Raw genomic sequence first — 16607 nt, 5'->3', positions numbered from 1 at the left:
AGAGTTGAGTATGGTGCCTTTTTTGGGACATCTATTTTCACACATAATTATTTGAACACACTAATTTGGAAAGTTGTCCAATTCAAACATCGTGGAGGGATTTGAAATTTACACTACTGGTGAGTTTTCACATTTTAAACAGCTCAACATGTTGCCGTTTTTTTACTCCAGGTCCTCTTCATGGTCCCTCACCTGAGGTGGGCGCTGAGGAAAAGTCCTTACGCCCGCCCAACCTGGCACCGTCGCCCTACTCGTCCCCTTTGCTGACTCCCCGTCTCAATCACAGCGCCACGATTGAGGGTAGTGAAATTGACCGGTTGTCGCTCATCACCCAGCAGGCTCTGGGCAGTACTGAAACGCTGAAAAAAGCAGGAGGTGATGAACAACTCCTGAGCAGCTGTGAATCGGCGAAGACGATATGCGACTCGAGGGATGCCGGCAATGAAGGAGCTCCACGCACGCCATCCATCAGCGTGGAAGAGGAGCGAGATGAGGCCACGGAGGTGGACAGCCTAGCAGAAGGCAGTGTCGGTGTCGCAGAGACTGAGGACAGGTTTGACTGGACCAGCGATGAAGCGCCTCGGCGCCCCGACAGTTTAAAGGGAATCCAATCCTTCCAGAGAAGCCACAGCAACCTTGCTAGTTTGGGATTAGCTTTTCCGGCTCCCAACGGCTCGCTGGCAATCAGTCGCTGGCCCAGTGCAACGGATCGAAGCTCTGTACCCGACGATTGGGAGAGTTACACTTACTCTCCTGGTTACGAAAGGGCACACAGCAAAACGGATTCCAATGAGCGGTACGTAAAAAATAGTAGTATTTCTTACATATGGCAAGTAACAATTTTTTGGTAAACTTATACAGCATATTATCTATTATTATATTATACCCAAGGTGGGACTCTTTTTTTTTTTTTAAATATTTAAATATAGTCATGGCAAAAAATATCATCTTGAATAATTGTATAGCAATATTGTTTAAGTATATTTAAACTGGGAACACTGGCTGGGAATGCCCATATTTCAACACGGTCGATGGCAGCCATTGTGTTAAAATTAAGGTAAATGTGGAGTGGTGATTGATAAACTTTTTGTTGCAGAGCCAATTCGGAGGACTGCCTTGTGCTCATCTGCTGCGGCCTTTATGACCTTCTGAGAGGTGTCCTGCTACTGCTGCCTGATCTCATGCTCGACGACGTGATGGACAAACTGATCCAGCCCGAGGCGTTAGTCGTCCTCGTCAATCATTCATCACCCCTCATTCAGCGAGGGGTCATGAAGGTCAGCCCTTTTTTCCAACCTACAGTTGGGTAGAATTTATTTGCGTTTGACTAGATTGCACCTTCTAAAATTTCACCCTGAATTGGTTGCCAGTCAATAGCAGATCACAATGGGGAAGAACTATTTACACTCACAATTTAGAGTCATCAACCAGCCTACCATGTATGTTTTTGCGATGTGGGAAGAAACTGGATTACCCCTAGAAAACCCACCGAAACAGGTGGTTCTTAAACATTAACCCATTCATTGCTTCTCAGTTAAGTGCTAATACGTAATGCTTAAAAGTTAAATACAACTGAACTGTACTTGGGGTACTCATTTCCATGCCACTAGATGGCACTTGAATACTTTGAGAATCACTGGACTAGATTATTGAAGAGACCTTGTCGCATTTGTCTTTGCTAGCTGCTGGACGCGTACTTTGGCAGAGCCAACAAGGAGCAGAAGGAGAAATTCCTGAAGAATCACGGTTTCTCTCTGCTAGCCAACCAGTTGTACATCCACCAGGGGAGCCAGGGCCTAATTGAGTGCTTCCTTGAGATGTTGTTTGGACGGCCCGTTGGCCTGGAGGAAGAGTATGCTTATGTGAAAGTGCTCCATGTAATATGATCGGATTTAAAAGCTAATGCATTTTTCTTTACCCTGGCTGTCTAGTCTGGATCTGGAGGAAATGGAAACAATCTCACCTTTCACAAAGCGTTGCATCATACCAGTGTTGGGTCTCATTGAGAACTCCCTGTGTGAGAACTCTTTGGTACACAACATCCTCTGCATGCTACTGCAGCTCCTCAACGCCTGCCCAAAGCTGGCAGACATCCTGCTCGATCACGGACTGCTCTATGTGCTCTTCAACACCCTCTCCACTCTCAATGGCATGGAGACCGGGTGGGTACGCCGGCTAGAATAGTAAATCTTTTCTCTAAAACGTGCCTGGTTTTACAGAGGAAATCACGGCCGCAAAATTCTTTAACAAAAAAAAAAACAGCCTTCACTTTTCACATTTTCAGCCATCATCAAACCCATAAAGTAAAACAAATAATACATGAATGAATAATTAAAACTACAATGTTAAAAGAAGAAATCGAAACATTCACTGTGAAACTGCATGTCTAAGTAATGGGCCTATTGACATGTAAAATCTCCCAATTGCATACCTGTCAACCTCTGCCGATAACTGCCCTTATAAATGATTATTGATTCCCCTTACAAACCCCCAAAAAACCTTACAAACACCGGTGTTTGTAAGGTTTTTTGGGGGTTTGTAAGGGGAATCAATAATCATTTATAAGGGCAGTTATCGGCAGAGGTTGACAGGTATGCAATTGAGGAATGTTCCCAGTCTAAGATTTACCAGTCATTAGTGTACTTTATTCAGTTATTTGCTTGTACAATTGTTTCAATGGTATCATATGATTACTCTTGGTTTTGCAGCATCCCACTGAATGATTACAAACTCCTCGTGTGTGACATCCAGCAGCTGTTAGTCGCTGTTACAATCCACTCCTGCAGCTCTTCAGGGTCCCAATACTTCCGCATCATTGAAGACCTCATTACCTTGCTGGGTTATATGCAAACCAGCAAAATGCCGCGCACGCAGGGTAAGGACGGGATTTTTGAAATGCAAAGCACATGCGGAAATCATCAGGGTTCAGTGTACTGTTCATTGCTCGCTACATCAAGCTGCCATGCTCTGCCGCAGAACAAATCAGAGCTCATTATGTACAACTAAAGAGTTGAACCACAGTCCTCTACTTTTTTAAATAGGTTTTCCACTTGCACTTAATTATTTTCTTCCCATTATATGTCAATTATTTTCATATTGTTGTATATTTGCTCATTATGTACAAATATGGGTTGACCAAAAAGGTTTTTTTTTTAAACCTCATCCATTCGTACGTAATTAATTTCTTCCCATTATGTCGCAATTATTTCCATATTGTTGAATATTTGCGGCTCATTCTAGTTATTTTTTTCCTTTGGCTCAGATTTTCCAGTTTTGCATTTAATTTGTGATATTTTGTTTTCTTTGTTTTGCTCAATGTTCTTTCAGAGATGGCAGTTGCTCTGCAGTTTCGGGTACTTCAGTCGGCTATTGAGTTCATAAAGACAACAGCCAATCAGGCGCCTCAAAAGCTGAGCAGCTCCCATAACGCACCAAGCTCTTCGCATCACACTCTTTATCAGAAACGGAAGAGCATTGCAGGTGAGCATCAGACTGGAGAGGATAAAAGCTTCTTTTTGTTTTGTTTTCATTGTAATAATCCAGTGGTTCTCAAACATTTCATACACCCACAAATATTTCTTCCTCGCCAAGTAGCATTATTTGGGCTAACAGGAATCGAACGCCAGTGATAGGGCTTGAAGTCAAATCCATTTTGACTGAAAGGCTGACAGCAAATGATCATTGCTTGGCCTGCTAGTCAAAATGAATTGTGAATTGGACGTTTAGTGCCATCAGTGGCAGCTAAGGAATTCAAATAAATGGTTGTATTTGCTCTCAAAAGCCCCAGTTTGAAAAGCAACACTGTAAAAAATTCTAATGTGTTTAGGAATTGAGCGCAATTGCATTACCTTAAAATTAACCTAGAAAATATTAACCCCGACACACAAATGATCTAAAAATGTGAATAAAAACGACACATTACATTCAATGTCAATCATTTACAGAGTTCAATAGAACAGCACTTTACTTGATAAATGCACTGTAGTGAATTTAAAAAAAAAATCATGTGAACATTCAATTCAGTCGCTCTTTCGCATACGACTCGAGGGATCCCGCGTACCACTGGAGGTCCTCCATCCTCATTTTGAGAACCACTGTTTTAATCCGTGTGTGTAGGTACACATCTCCACTCTGGTCTGTTGATTGATCCTCTCCTCATCCCAATTTGAAGGTTCCATTGCCTTGAAAGACTCCATTATTCCCCGCATCCCCAGGCAGCACTACTGCTCCTACGGCCAGATCCCCTTGCCCTCTCCCTTCAGCTTCCTGTCCCAGGACTCCCCTCTCCCCTCCCCCACTGGGTCTCCATCCTACATGTTCCACTGTGACGCAGGTAGCTGGGACTACGGTCCTCAGCAGAGAACATTTTCCCAGACATGGGACGTGTTTCCAAATGTTGCAGTGAGCTCAAACCCTTTTATCTGCAACTCACTTGGGGTTTTCATCCGCCCAGTACCCTCATTTGCTACTGGTGCTTTTGTTTTTGTGTGCATGTACCTGAAGAATAAATGCTTCACTAAATCAGCGTGACGCATCCTCTGTGCAGATGCGATTTTGATCACTGAATCTTCACGCTTTTTCTGTATGCGCATTGATTGGGTTTTTTTTTCTGACACGCATTTTATTTTCTCTGCACTCGAATAGAGCATGAATAGTGAGTTTGTTTTGCAAGTTTCACAGTAGCGCTTTCTCACGCACGCTCACGTTCTACTCGCAGGACGGCGACGCTTCTCTCTGGCCCAGACGGACTCTCTGCTGATGAGGATGCGTTCCGTGGCGAGCGACGAGCTCAACCAGATGATGCAGAGGAGGATGAGCCAGGAGAACCCCATTCGCGCTAGCGAGACGGAGTTTGTGCAACGACTGCAGAGGCTCGTGGTCCTCGCTGTCAACCGACTCATTTACCATGGTAGAATAAATCGTTTGCTTTTATTACAGTTGGTGCAATGCAGGATTTATTGAAATATTTAAGCCAATTTTGATTTTGGATTGTCGACTGCAGACGATCATTCTTCAATGTCTCGCCAAAAATTAAAATTGGGATTTTTGTCCTCCTCCGCTTTCTCCTTTCATTTCAGATGTCAGTCAGGATTTATTTGACCTGCTGAATATCCCAGATTCCCCAGACCAACAGCTTTTCACACCAGAACTGGGATACAATTCGCATGAGGAGGGGAGCACTAGCTCTACTCCACACTCACCGTGTCCCTTTACATTGCCGCCTGCCAGCAAAAAAAGTTTGCAGGAAGACATTCTCAAACTCATGATGGACGGCATCAAAATCAGCCTGGTACGGTTCAAACCACATTGGGATCTTTTCATACCTGCTTAGGATTCCTTTTAACGGCCTTATATTGTTTCTCAGGGCAGTACTGGTCGAGGAGGAGCGCCGCATCAGCAATGGCGGAGGATCCTGTGGTCTTGCAGGGACACGTTCCGGGTTCAAATCGGCCGTATGTTGGTGCACACGCTCAGTCCTGCTCGTCCCCTGTCTGATCGAAAGGAAGCGCTTGAATTTGTTTTTGATCCAAAACATTTGGATATCTTAAAGGAGAGCCTAAGCCCAGGTCTTGAGGTATTTGTCTTTTTTTCTTGTCCTTTATTTGAAGAAAACTTGGCCAAAATTTAATCCTGTGCAATGATTTCAAGTTTCTCGCTAAAATGGTCATTGACTACAGAAACAGGAAACTACAGAGAATATTTACAGTTTTTTATGGATAAAATCGGTTAACAATAACAATATTTGTACCTAAGAAAAGGAGAATATTTACTGTTTTTTATTGATAAAATCAGTTAACAATAACAATATTTGTAACTAAGAAAACGAGAATATTTACTGTTTTTCCTTTTTTTTATTTAAAGGAAAGACAGCAATATCTCTAAACCATTCATCAACTATCAAAATAAATGTCCATTCATTAGTTATGTTCATAAGTCGATTAGTCATGGCAGCCTCATTGGGAATATGAATACTAATCATAATAGCCCTCTAAATAAAATCCTTAGCTATAAAATGGGCTTAATAATGGACTTGAAGAGTTTAACGCGTAAAAAATAAATAGCGCTGACTTTCATTACATAGTGTATTTTTACACCAATTTAAACTGCAAGTACTGCAAATTTCCTTGACTTAGCAACATAGCAATTTATCTGTCTCTCATAGCACGGACCCAAGTTGTCACTTTACCTCTACGAAATGCTGCACGACCACAAAGACAGCCTGACCAAAGACGAGCAGAACGCTGTGGGTGTTTTCATGACCTCGCTCAAGCTTTGTGGTCACCGCTGCATCCCACCCAACACACCACACAAGCAGGATCTGCTCAAGGCCGTGAAAGAGGCAAGCCTTTCAGTAGGAGTGACGCGTTCATGGAGGGAATGCAACAACATCATTTGCTTTGTGCAGGAAAAATCCAAGTACGAAGCAGAGGAGAAAACAAGCAAGGCAGCCTGGGAAAAGAAAATGATCAACACGCAAAAGAAGTGAGTAAAATGCACATCAGATAGCTAAAGTACTGTCTTATATTCAGCCCTGTCACTTCTTCTCTTTAGCTTAATCCAAAGATTAGACGGAAAGTCCAAAGACATATCGAAAATCGCGGCGGACATCACGCAGAATGTATCCCTCCGCCAAGGCATGGAGCGAAAGAAAGTCATCCAGCACATCAGAGGTCTTTACAAGACGGACCTTAGCGCCAGTCGGCACTGGCAGGAGTTGGTGCAGCAACTCACGCATGACCGGTAAGAACAGAATTTGACAGGGAAAATTGTGCTAATCATTTAAAGCAGTTGGCGTAAGTTAAAAAAAACTGAATAAGTCACAAACGTTTTTAATAAAATGGGGGCATAGAGAAAGAAATAACGAGGAATTTGGTACTCGGACATTTGGTCGCTGGACGTTTGGTCGCCGGACGTTTGACAACATGACAGAGAGTTTACTGTTTAAACCAGCTCTCAAAATTATATTCATGAGAGAGAGAGTTTAATACCTAAATATCTACTGTTGAAACCAGCTCTCAAAATTATATTCACCCGGGCAACCAAACGTCCGGGCAACCAAACGTCCGGGCGACCAAACGTCCGGGCGACCAAACGTCCGGGCGACCAAACGTCCGGCGACCAAACGTCTGGTCACGAGGAATGGTGACATGAAGGCAAACTTTAATATGTATATAATACCACTTAACCGCTGTACGACTTCATTTTCCAAGGGGTGTAAGCCTTGATAACCAATAGGACAGAAAGAGGGAGGACAGGGCCGATTAGGGTGCGACAGGGCATATACAATGATATGCTGTATATGAACATTTGTTTTAATGAATCACTTGCGCTGCTTGTGATCGAAGAGAGGATACATATGATAGCAAAACGATGGATGTTTAGATAGTTGAGTCATTTGTCTATGGATTAATTATAAGTTCTGGCTTGTTGTAGGGCGGTTTGGTACGACCAGACATCCTACCCTACATCCTGGCAGTTGGACCCAACCGAAGGGCCAAACCGTGAGCGGCGGCGCCTGCAAAGATGCTACCTCACCATACCGAACAAATACTTGCTTAAAGACAGACGTAAACCTGAAGGTAAAAAACTTGCATCCTGACGTTCTTTCCAGTTTGCCATCGATCTCAATATGACCTACTCTCCTTGTCTAGACTCAGTCAAGCCGCCACTGTCGTTCCTTTTTGAGGATAAAACACACTCGTCTTTCTCCTCCACCGTGAAAGACAAAGCCACGAGCGAGCCCATCAGGTACGCGCTGTTTTGCTCTAAAAATTTACACCGCTCTTTTATTCAGAGGCTGCGGTGATAACAATTTTTCTTTTTATTACACGCAGGTTTACCAGACGCTGTGTGAGTGTGGCCCCCTCCAGGGAGACATCTGGGGAGCTGCTTCTGGGTAAGATAAAGTGTGAAGATTATAAGGCGCTAAAGAATTTGCTCAAACACGTAGGAGTTAGTCTTTGTTTGTCATTCTCAAATTGCGTTAATCTCACTAGCCTTGTGCTCTCCTACAGGGAAGTCGGGAATGTACTTTGTGGAGGACAATGCTGCAGACGCTCATGACGGACAGGTAAGCATGAGAGATGATAGAGTTTTTCTTTATTTTTTGTGCGTCCACCAATCGAGAGGCGGAAGTCAATGGGAGTAATTGGAGAATGTATTGTGGATGTTAATCAGAATTGGGCAATTGAAAAAATGCCATTGCAAATGAATTTGATTTTTTTTTTAAATAAAAAAAAATAGTTTAGACGGGGAACCCTGATGTTTTGGCCAAATAGAAATGCGCAAATCCACATATTTACATGAATACAAAATAATTGTTTTAGCGATGAAAAAGGAAAATAGTATGGGTTGAACTTTTTGGATCCAACTACGAAATTAAAGTAACTTTCCTTCTCGGCTTCTCTTTCTGACCGACCTTTCTGTTTTCAAAAGACATTTTTGGAAGTCTAACTTGTCCAACATTGTTGAACAGAGCCTTCATGGTGAGACAGAGGCACCCTCTTTTTCTTGGACCTACGAAGAGATCAAAGAGGTGCACAAGCGATGGTGGCAGCTGAGAGACAACGGCCTGGAGATTTTCCTTACCAACGGTCGAACGCTCCTATTAGCCTTTGACAACAGCAAGGTAAAATACTGCTCATTGTGCTACATTCACGGATACCATCAACTATCCGAAAAAATGCGATTAAAACACCCATGCATCCATTATTAATAGCGCATGGTTATGGGAACCGACTAATTCTTACTTCCTCTGATGGAAGGATTTGATAAAAATGCAGTGGCAGAGAGCAAGTTAATAATTCTTTAGAGGCTAATAGTGTCACTTTTTAACTTAGTACGTCCGCATTAAATGAGCACAAGATCAACTGTGCGAGTACAAGCCCATTATTTTACTTTTTACATTCAAGGGCTTTCTCCATTGGTGGGTAGTTTATTGGGGGAAGTGATTAAACCACTCAGGTGTAAAATTGGTCTTGCATCCAGCGTTTCAAGATTACAGTCAGTTTGTGGGTTGCGTAGTGAACTTGTCATTAGCACTTTTGAGTGTTGGGCATTGCCACTCATGATTTACTTTCCCGGGCCACACAAAATGTTGCGGCGGGCCAGATTTGGCCCCCAGGCCGCCACTTTGGCTAATAGATCTAGATGTAGTCTCAGCAATCACGAAGCACAGAAAACAGATTTTTACATCGGGAAGTATCATATCCAATAAGGATGGTCTGAAAAGATCAGATGGGTTATGATTAACGTCACTCTAAGATAGATGACTCCTTCGTTGCCACAGTAACCCGTGAGATGGGTCAATAATATAGCCCATTCTTAACAGGCCAAATCGGATTGGGGCACTAAAAATAGTATGAACCATCAGCCCTCACAATAAGATTTGGGGAAGAATCCCTTGGGAAGCAGATAAACCTGCATTCTGAATGCTGCCTTATTTTGAGTAATATGACTTTTTGTTTGAACTGTTCCTCTCCAAAGTTTCGTGATGACGTATACCACAACATTCTTACATCTGATCTGCCCAACCTGCTGGAGCACGGCAACATCACGGCGCTCACGCAGCTGTGGGGCTCGGGCCAGATCTCCAACTTTGAGTATCTCACGCATCTCAACAAGCACGCCGGCCGCTCTTTCAACGACCTCATGCAGTACCCGGTGTTCCCCTTCATCCTGCGGGATTACACTAGTGAAACCTTAGATCTGCAGGACCCTAATATCTACAGGTTAGTGCTATCTTTGCACCTTTTACTTCTGCCAATGGGTAAAATCTATGGAAGGGAGAGGTTATGTTTTCGGTTTTCAATGTCTGTCTGTTTTTATATATGTTTGTTTTCAAGATAATTCAAAAACTGACATGTTTTAATAAAGGAATGTTCTAAATATACTTAAATGATATAGGTACTTTCCTTAAAGCGATGCCTCATTTTTTTGTAAATCACGTACATCCAAAAATATATACCGTATTTTCACGACTATAAGGCGCACCGCATTATAAGGCGCACCCTCAATGAATGACACATTTTAATTTTTTTTCCATATATAAAGCACACTGGATTATAAGGCACCCTGCATATTTTGGAGGAAATGTAGGACTTTTAAGTGCGCCTTATAGTCGTGAAAATACGGTAATCTTCTTTCAAGAAGCCAAACATTTTCACTGACTTTCATTTCTTTGTGTTTTGCCGCCATTCAGGAATTTAAGCAAACCAATTGCCGTCCAATCAAAAGAGAAAGAAGATCGCTATGTCGATAATTTCAGAGTAAGACCTCTCCATCGTATTGGTTTGCACGTCCAAGTTTTGCCCAAAAATGTTCCCTCTGTTTTCATTGTGAAGTATTTGGAAGAGGAGTACAGGAAGGGAATCCGGGAGGACGATCCCATGCCTCCCGTCCAGCCTTACCACTACGGCTCCCATTACTCCAACAGCGGAACCGTACTGCACTTCCTGGTCCGAATGCCGCCTTTTACCAAAATGTTTCTAGCCTACCAGGGTGAGTCAGTGCTATTTATTCTTGGCACGTAGTGGAAAGCAGTGTTCATGGTTCTTTAAAAGCAGCTAATAGTTGGAAACTCAGCGGTGATGCTTTTAGCGCTCGCAGCCATGAAAGCTTATTTTGTCTTTTGCGTTTTCTCCTTCATCTCATCTGTTCCTTTCTTGCGCAATTACCTTTTTCCATTCATCCAATCTCTCCCGATTCGCCGTGACATCTTTTCATGCCACCGCAAATGTATTCAGCAAGCGACGGTCTCTCGGGTTGTGAAAGGGCGTCGTTCCAACCACCGAATGGAGTTTGTAATTACATTGTCTGTGGTCTTAATCAGATCAGAGCTTTGATATCCCGGACCGGACGTTTCACTCCATGAACACCACGTGGCGTCTTTCCTCCTACGAGTCCATGACAGACGTGAAGGAGCTCATCCCAGAGTTCTTCTATCTCCCAGAATTCTTGGTCAACAGAGAGGGTACTCATGTTCACGCTTAGGTTGAAAAGTTCCTGAAATTTTCCATCCCAAAGTCCTTCTCAAAACGTCTCGGCCCTTCCACAGGTTTTGATTTTGGGGTTCGTCAGAACAGCGAGAGGGTAAACCACGTGAATTTGCCTCCGTGGGCCCGCAACGACCCTCGCCTCTTCATCCTGGTTCACCGTCAGGCGCTGGAGTCCGACCAGGTTTCTCAGACGCTGTGTCAGTGGATCGATTTGGTGTTTGGACTCAAGCAGAAAGGCAAAGCTGCGGTCCACGCTATCAACGTCTTCCACCCAGCTGTGAGAATGCTTCGTCGTGCTGAATTGAAAACGTAGCTCGGATTTTTACACTGCTGTTTTCTGTCAACTTCCACAGACTTATTTTGGAATGGATGTTTCGGCGGTGGAAGACCCAGTTCAGCGACGAGCACTGGAAACCATGATCAAGACGTACGGGCAGACTCCTAGGCAGCTTTTCAACGCGTCCCACATCACCAGGGCCGGTCCTAAACTCATGATGGAGGGCGAGCTGCCGGCCGCTATGGGTCTCCTGGTTCAGCTCGCTTTTAGAGAAACTAGAGAGCCCCCCAAGGAGATCATCTGCCCGGTAAACAGCATGCCATGCATTGACTAAACTAAGTCTTATCAAGGCACATCTGCCTCAAAATCAACGATTGTGGTTGTTTGGGATATCTGTACGGAATCTGTATGATTTTTCACGGCATCCGCGTGGGTATTTTCCAGGTAATCATTTGTTTTCCTGCATTCCAAAATGTCTAAGACACTTCAAGATTCGATAGCAGAGGTGTGCAAGGACAGGTTAAACAATTTAGTGGGGGGGTTTCAGTCATTTGGGACCTGTTGGTCCCCTTGGCAATGTTGCTTCTGATTTTTATCATAGATTGAGTCATTTTAACACCATTTGTTAAACAATGGTTTAAAAAAATAAATTTTTCCTGGCCAAGATGAACCCTCCCACCAAGTTTGACGACACGCAGAGTTTGGCGAATTATACTATGGTTAAAAAAATACTATTTATCGAAATCCTGTTGCATTTTTTTTTACTGCAGATGAATGATGGATTGATGGACTCTAAACACTTACTCTCTTTCCAGAGCCCGTTGCCATGGATCAAAGGCCTGAAATGGGGCGAGTACGTGGGGTCTCCAAGTTCTCCTGATCCAGTGGTGTGCTTCAGCCAGCCTCACGGCGAGAGGTTCGGATCCCTGCTGGCTCTGCCTACGCGGGCAATCTGCGGATTGGCGCGCAAGTTCTGCCTCCTGATGATTTACAGCAAGGAGCAGGGTGGGCAGACCAACACCTGACACGCAGGAGCTTTCATCCCCCCCTCCCCGTCCGTTAATTTTCGCATGCCATGCAGGTGTTCGCAGCATGCACAGCACAGACATCCAGTGGTCGGCCATCTTGAGTTGGGGCTACGCAGATAACATACTCAGGCTGAAGAGCAAACAGAGCGAACCGCCCATTAACTTCATTCAGTGCTCCCCGTTGCATCAGGTGAGCAAAATGGCACCTTGGCCACCGTCCAATGGGAAGCCTCCGTCTCACCAGCGTGGCGTCCCTTCCAGGTGACCAGCTGCGCCTGGGTGCCCGATGGCTGCCAGCTATTTACGGGAAGCAAGTGTGGTGTCATCACCGCCTACAGCAACCGCTTCACTAGTGCCACGGTGGGTATCCATGGCAACGTCCCCCTGTAGCCCTCCGCCTCCACATTACAGCATGGCAGGCCCCCTTCTCTTTATCTTCCTCTTCCTTTCAGAGCTGTGGCGCGCTCATGCTCTCAGCCTCATTAGTCGCATCACAGTTGCTCTTAAAACACATTTCCAGTGAGCCCACAAGTAGGATTATAAGGTTCAAACGAGGATTCGTGTTTCCCCAGCTCTCGTTTGTTGTTTTAAGACCCTCAAAAGATATCCGGTGGCAAAGTCTGGCTCGGGGGAGACGACATATTAACAAAACCGAGAGTCCTAATAAACGTCACGTTTGTGTATATGTTTGTAGAATGGTAGGAGGGTGGGCTCAAGATCTCACTTGCTTTTTACTTCTTGGTGATAAAACCTTATTTTCTCTAAGAAAATGCTGACATTAGTATGGATTGCAACCAATGTTCCCTCTAATTTTTTGTTTTTCTGGGCAGAAAGACAACCTCCCTGAGCACACTGAGTACCGGTGAGCAATATCATCATTGCTCGCTATGGGCACACACCAGTAGCAGGTGTATGTCTACTACACATAAATGATTTAGTAATAATAAAATGTAATGATGAATATCTATGAATGGGCGGCCCGGCGGATGAGTGGTTCGCGCGTCGGCCTCAGCTAAAAAAAATAAATAAAATAAATTTAAAAAAAAGGATTTTATTTTATGCGCTCCATATGATTTGCTGTGCGCAGAGAAGACGAGAGTAGTGCGCAATTGCGCACGCGCGCAGCTTAGAGGAAACATTGATTGCAACCCTTTTACTTCAGCCCCGTTCCTAGGATTACGCGAAATATTGTAAATAGACAAAATCAGGTCATAAAAATGTGATAGATTATGACCTATTGCTGATGAAAATCAGGAAAGTGAGGGCTCGGTTTCAAGAGTTATGAAGCCAATTGAGTATGTCTATCGGGTTTATGTCCTTGCAGTCAGAGATGGAGGTGGAGTCCCAGGTTTACCTGTACGGACATGCGGGAGAAGTCACCAGCCTATTTGTGTGTAAACCTTACAGCATTCTCATCAGCGTCAGTACCGACGGTACCTGCATCCTCTGGGATCTTAACAGGTCAGTTTTGTGCCAATTAAGGCCTCTTTTCTTGGGGGTCTCTTTGTAAAAAAGATCTTTTTTTGTGTGTGTGGTCTGCTTCAGGCTCTGTTATGTGCAAAGCCTCACGGGCCATAAAAGCCCAGTGACTGCAGTTTCCGCCAGTGAGACCACAGGTGACATTGCAACAGTTTGCGACTCAGGTGAATTCACATTTTTTTGGTCAGCTTTTGCATTTTTCTCCACCCACAAGCTTCATTTTATCCTTACTCTTTTTTTTGTTGTCACTTAAACCGTAGCATTCCTTCACATCCCTTTGTGTGTTCAGTGGGCGGAGGCAGCGACCTGCGCCTGTGGACCGTGAACGGCGACCTGGTGGGTCATGTGCACTGCAGAGAGATCATTTGCTCCGTGGCGTTCTCCAATCAGCCGGAGGGCGTGTCCGTCAACGTCATCGCTGGCGGGCTTGAAAATGGCGTTGTCAGGTCGAGTTTCCTTTCATTTTTAAAAGGAAAATTACATATGCAATTACAGTTTGATGAATCCCCAATGACCGCCATCATGGTTTGTTTGTCTATATGTGCCCTGCAATTGGCTAGTAAGCAATTGAGGGTGTACCCTTCGCATTATTAACTAGGATAGGCTCCAGCACCCCTATGATTGTAGTGTTATTTAGGGCATTGACGTGTTATTACAATTCCTCTTGTCTTTTTAGACTGTGGAGCACGTGGGACTTGAAACCAGTGAGAGAAATCACCTTTCCCAAGTCATGCAAACCCATCATCAGGTAGTGTGTTACGCAACCTGGCAAATTTTCTCATGGGTTCCCATAGCTGTCAACCTCTGCCGATAACTGCCCTTATAAATGATATGATTCCCCTTATAAACCCCCAAAAAACCTTACAAACACCGTACGAGTCGTACGGTGTTTGTAAGGTTTTTTGGGGGTTTGTAAGGGGAATCATATCATTTATAAGGGCAGTTATCGGCAGAGGTTGACAGGTATGGGTTCCTTACCACCATCTTGTGCGTGCGCTCTCTCCAGTCTGACGTACTCGTGCGACGGACACCACCTGTACACGGCCAACAGCGAGGGCACCGTGATGGCCTGGTGTCGGCGGGACCAGCAGCGCATGAAGCTGCCCATGTTCTACTCGTTCTTGAGCAGCTACGCCGCAGGCTGAGTGTCCGTGTGTGTGTGTGTTTGGGTGTGTGTGCGCGCGGTTGAAAGCATGTGAGGCGTTACTACCTTGCATGTCCATCCTCACCCTTTAGCAAGAGAAGCTGCTCTTCATCCCTCCTCCTCCCATGGAGAGAAACAAATGACCGTCTCAAAATGCTGCTTGACTTTTAATTCAAGCCATCCCCAGATATATTCTACATATATACACTTTATGTATGTGTGTACTGGTATATGTGTGAGTGGGCATAAATGTAATATATCTCTGTATATACACTGAGTGTGTGTTCACTCCAAATCCAGTGAAATTGGGGCCTTATATGAAGGGTGAATTGAATAATGCAACCATCATTGAAATCCTTTTGAATCTTTATTCGGTTGAATACATTTAATGTTCAAACTGAAGATATTTTTTCCTGCTGCAGATTTATTTTGTTTTCCATGCATGGACTAGATTTCTAAAACAAGACCAAGTTTGGTTACTATTTCACACTTGCGGAAGAATGAAAAACGCCACAAGATTGGTCTCCCCTTTGTAGAGCATTCAAGTGAACTGAGTTTGAAAAGAATAGGCAAATCATTGTGTTCTATTTTCCATTTACATGTCCCAACTTCATTGGATTTCAGGTTTGGAGCAATGAATGAATGATTTAGTCATGACTGCAATAGACACTTTATTTTTCCTATTTAGTTCTTTTTTTTGGTCTTTCTTTCCTCCAGGCTTTCGGCTCTGTATAGGAACAGGCCAATGTGCTACCTACTGCATGCCACGATGACGCTTGATTGTCTATAGAAAACTTAACTTTTTGGAGGGGTTCTTGAATGTCGATGGCCCTTTTTTTTATTTATTGAAAATTGCCTGTCGGTCAAGGCACTATAGCGACCTAGCAAATGCAGTAACCAACAGTTCATTTGACTCTTCAGAATCTGAGCCTCGTCGTCACCCGGTTTTCTAACAGGCGACCAAAAAGCTCCCACTGGGTGTTTTGTCTGCAGACACCAATATTAAAATGACACGCGATAGGTCCTCATTTTTATTCTTTTCGCCTTTCGAGCCTGCTGCGCCGACGTCTTACCGTCTTCACTCTTGTTTACAGGAAAGGGAATATTTGTTTGTGAAAGAAAATCCTGTGTTATGTTTCCTTCTCATCGCGCCTTGTATCAATACTGCACGGGATGGACCTTTGTTTACTTCTTTCTTACATGTTGATTTGCAAAATGAGACATTTGACAAGGACCATCTTTTTTTGCAATTTCTAACAAAAAGCAGGACTGATAGTTTGATGTAGCTTTTTTTTGCTGTGCTTTCAAAAAGACAAAAGTATTTTTCTCTTGAAAAACTTGAGCTATGCATAAAAGAGGTTGCTTGGATGACCTCATTGCCTGATTGTGTAGTTTGGACTGAGTTTGAAAGGTCATGTTTTGTTTATATATATGTGAAAAAAACCAAGTGAGCATATTCTAAATATATATATATAGTTATATAAATATTTGAAGAAATATTACACCACTTTGTCTTGTGTGTTATTTTGGTGGACTTTTTTAGGGCACTCATTTAACTCATTGGCCCTCTTTGACGGCAGTAGACGTCCAATCCCTTTTGACAGGAAGGTCCAAATGAACCTTATATACACTACGTGGATACCAGGGTTTTTTGTAATGTAACTAAATATTTGAATGTTGAC

General features: G+C 43.7%; 1 protein-coding gene across 7 annotated transcripts in view; it reads left to right on the top strand.

Annotated features, from left to right (window-relative positions):
* lyst (lysosomal trafficking regulator) overlaps positions 1 to 16427 on the top strand; it is a 38740-nt gene extending 22313 nt beyond the window's left edge. For all 7 annotated transcript variants that reach the window (XM_077614292.1, XM_077614296.1, XM_077614293.1 and 4 more), the window contains 31 exons: positions 172 to 796; positions 1097 to 1277; positions 1683 to 1852; positions 1932 to 2162; positions 2709 to 2875; positions 3328 to 3480; positions 4718 to 4909; positions 5079 to 5290; positions 5366 to 5575; positions 6164 to 6340; positions 6407 to 6483; positions 6553 to 6741; positions 7435 to 7580; positions 7653 to 7749; positions 7836 to 7897; positions 8016 to 8071; positions 8477 to 8629; positions 9487 to 9731; positions 10202 to 10268; positions 10344 to 10500; positions 10832 to 10972; positions 11057 to 11274; positions 11351 to 11581; positions 12090 to 12279; positions 12356 to 12492; positions 12564 to 12662; positions 13627 to 13763; positions 13848 to 13945; positions 14071 to 14227; positions 14458 to 14529; positions 14788 to 16427. In XM_077614292.1, the coding sequence (XP_077470418.1) occupies positions 172 to 796; positions 1097 to 1277; positions 1683 to 1852; positions 1932 to 2162; positions 2709 to 2875; positions 3328 to 3480; positions 4718 to 4909; positions 5079 to 5290; positions 5366 to 5575; positions 6164 to 6340; positions 6407 to 6483; positions 6553 to 6741; positions 7435 to 7580; positions 7653 to 7749; positions 7836 to 7897; positions 8016 to 8071; positions 8477 to 8629; positions 9487 to 9731; positions 10202 to 10268; positions 10344 to 10500; positions 10832 to 10972; positions 11057 to 11274; positions 11351 to 11581; positions 12090 to 12279; positions 12356 to 12492; positions 12564 to 12662; positions 13627 to 13763; positions 13848 to 13945; positions 14071 to 14227; positions 14458 to 14529; positions 14788 to 14926 (5186 nt within the window). In that variant the 3' untranslated portion in view covers positions 14927 to 16427. The remainder of the gene's footprint in view (positions 1 to 171; positions 797 to 1096; positions 1278 to 1682; positions 1853 to 1931; positions 2163 to 2708; positions 2876 to 3327; positions 3481 to 4717; positions 4910 to 5078; positions 5291 to 5365; positions 5576 to 6163; positions 6341 to 6406; positions 6484 to 6552; positions 6742 to 7434; positions 7581 to 7652; positions 7750 to 7835; positions 7898 to 8015; positions 8072 to 8476; positions 8630 to 9486; positions 9732 to 10201; positions 10269 to 10343; positions 10501 to 10831; positions 10973 to 11056; positions 11275 to 11350; positions 11582 to 12089; positions 12280 to 12355; positions 12493 to 12563; positions 12663 to 13626; positions 13764 to 13847; positions 13946 to 14070; positions 14228 to 14457; positions 14530 to 14787) is intronic.
* Positions 16428 to 16607: the final 180 nt, after the last annotated feature.

The sequence above is a fragment of the Stigmatopora argus genome, chromosome 11 (genome assembly GCF_051989625.1).
Source record: "Stigmatopora argus isolate UIUO_Sarg chromosome 11, RoL_Sarg_1.0, whole genome shotgun sequence".
Classification (NCBI taxonomy): domain Eukaryota; kingdom Metazoa; phylum Chordata; class Actinopteri; order Syngnathiformes; family Syngnathidae; genus Stigmatopora; species Stigmatopora argus.
This window is presented reverse-complemented; position numbering and strand designations above follow the sequence as displayed.